We start from the raw sequence: 2520 nt of genomic DNA, 5'->3' as shown, positions 1-2520 counted from the left end.
CCCCCCCCCCCCCCCCCCCACCCTCCTGCATGTAAAGACCTCAAAGATCAAAAGCGGGAGAAAAAGCATAATCTTCTGTTACCTCCTAAAAAGGATAAACAAAAAAAATGAATAACTGTCACCAATGCTTACTGTGTATAAGTTTGTTTCACAATGATCTATGAGAAGGCAAAGTACACTTCCACAAAAAGAAAGACAACTGCTAAAAGACCAAAATCTCACCAACTCGGGGACTAAAGAATACTGGAGAGAAAGCAATACCTCAGTGGAAATGACTGTGATAATGCACTGATCACGATCAGCTTTGGCATCACAAACCTCAATACGAGCACCACTTGTTTGCCTTACACTTTTAATCGAAGCTCCTCCCTTGCCAATAACACGACCAATATTGTTAGTTGGACACAGCACTCTAATAGTCAATTCCTCAGTTTGAGAGGCACCACTGTAACCAGAAACCATGGGAAGACCAGAAGAATAAATAGGCCATGTGCTTCCTGCATCCACATAACCCGGAAGCTCTGGTATTTGTGTGGTACCCAAAACAGATGGAACAGATCGAGATGGCATAATAGGATCCACATTTGGATAAATCCCAGCTCCTGGATATATGGGAACATCTGAAGGGATAATAATACTTGGACGAACTTCAGGAACATTGGTAGTAAGAGGAATTTCTTCCTTAGGTGTGAACTTGTACATGATTGCAGAAATAGCAAAGAGTGATCTCCTAACAGATTCTGGGTCACCAGTTATCTGTGTTAAGTAAGAAACTGTCAGTTCATGCATAAATTATAACAATTGACTCGAAACAACAAAATTTAGGAGCAGAATGTAGTTTTATAAAGTTTGCGTGACGCACTAATACTACTTAATTGTCAATAAATATATTTTATAAAAAAAAAACTAACCAGAACAAAGTTATCAAACTCGAGTGCACAGGAATGTGTTGGATCACTAGCATCTCTGGCAACTACTTTAATATTGGCCCTCAGCTTGCTTCTCAACTTCTTTATGGTGGTACCAGATTTACCAATGATATTAGCAGACTGGCTTGAAGGAGCAAGAAGCTGACACTCCTCTTTATCCTTCCGCTTCTTATCAGATTCTCCAATTGCAGCCAAAGCATTTGCAATTGCCGTATAAACCTTGAGAAGAGCATCCTGAGCCGTGCAAAGAGGTTTTTTCTCATTGAACTCCTGATCAACCTCAACATCTTCCTTTTCCTTTACATAGCAATAAATGAGTATAACTCTATCCTTAGCACCTGGAAATGGATCCACCACCTTGACCTTCGCCTTAGTCTCAGACCTAATTGAATTTATAACTTTCCCATTCTTTCCAATAACACTGCCAATCACATTATTTGGACACAGAATTCTGTAAACTATTAGCTCATCATCGCTTTTCTCGTCCCTATCTGTCCTCCTCTTCTGGTTCTTGTTATCTCCATCATCCCTACGTGATCTTTTTCCAGTCTCACCCATAATAAAATATAAGAATTACCCCTAAAAATGTAGCATAAAAGTTAATAAACCTAATTACACATTCTTGATAAACAGAAAAAAAAAATGAAACTAAAACAAACTATTCAGATATTACATATTCCAAAAACATGATTTCCAGAAACACCTTAAAGAAAAACTTCAAACCCTAAGAGCAAAAACAAATTTTCAGATACAAAATTTGAAAAAAACACAAATTGCCTATCAACTATGCGACGATTCTAAACTAGTAGGAAAAGAATACATCCAATAAAATACAAACTGGATCCAGAAACATAGAGAAATAGATTATAACACTTCTGAAAAAATAAAGAAACAAAGAGGCAAAGACACATAGTACATACAAAATTCGTAGATGATATAAAAAAAAGATTGAAAAGAGAAGAAACACCATAACCTACGGAGAAAACGAAGCTGCGCACCTGTGATTTAGTTGTGAGAACTGTGGTGATATTCCAAAATTAGGGTTTTTAGTTTTGTAATAACTGGTTCAGACCGGTTTGCTCCTTTGATATTGTGGGTTTTCTCTTTGACCAGATAATGTATTAAAGAGGATATTTTATGGAAAAATTATTTAATTACACAAACAATTTTACCGCAAAGAGAAAAGTATGAAAAAACTATAAATTCAGCATAAATTATTAATTTATCCTCAAATTATTGACCGTCTTAAATATATCCATTTACTAAATTAACTTAACTCAAATACTCTCCGAATATTGCAACGTGATTAAAATATACCTCTAAATTCTCGTCAAGTTTGAGAGAGTTTTCAACACTTCTCTCAACCTTTTTATTAAGAGCCCAGACTCCTACAAGAATTTGAGACCACTTATTATGTCATATGGCATATCAGGGTGTATCTAAATTTAGTTAGTCATGTAGAGGGATACTTTTAAAGTTGTCAATAGTTTGGGGACGAAACTAATAATATGCGTCAAGTTTAGAGGTGTTTTTAATATTTCTCTTTATCAGATACACTGAAATATTGAGAGAGACGAGCGAGAAAAGGAGA

The 2520-nt window shown here is 35.9% G+C and overlaps 1 protein-coding gene across 4 annotated transcripts in view; it reads right to left on the bottom strand.

The window, feature by feature from the left end:
* The window catches only part of LOC102583330 (KH domain-containing protein At4g18375), a 5703-nt gene extending 3670 nt beyond the window's left edge, over positions 1–2033 (bottom strand). For 2 of the 4 annotated variants that reach the window (XM_006355349.2, XM_006355350.2), the window contains exons 1-3: positions 1928–2033; positions 912–1508; positions 262–756 (exon numbers count right to left, since the gene is read on the bottom strand). In XM_006355349.2, coding sequence (XP_006355411.1) covers positions 262–756; positions 912–1487 — 1071 coding nt within the window. In that variant the 5' untranslated portion in view covers positions 1488–1508; positions 1928–2033. Of the gene's footprint in view, positions 1–261; positions 757–911; positions 1509–1902 lie in introns of all 4 variants that reach the window. The other 2 variants (XM_015312354.1, XM_015312353.1) reach the window with 2 other exon arrangements.
* Between the last annotated feature and the right edge of the window lie 487 nt (positions 2034–2520).

The sequence above is a fragment of the Solanum tuberosum genome, unplaced genomic scaffold (genome assembly GCF_000226075.1).
Source record: "Solanum tuberosum cultivar DM 1-3 516 R44 unplaced genomic scaffold, SolTub_3.0 scf00197, whole genome shotgun sequence".
Taxonomy (NCBI): domain Eukaryota; kingdom Viridiplantae; phylum Streptophyta; class Magnoliopsida; order Solanales; family Solanaceae; genus Solanum; species Solanum tuberosum.
This window is presented reverse-complemented; position numbering and strand designations above follow the sequence as displayed.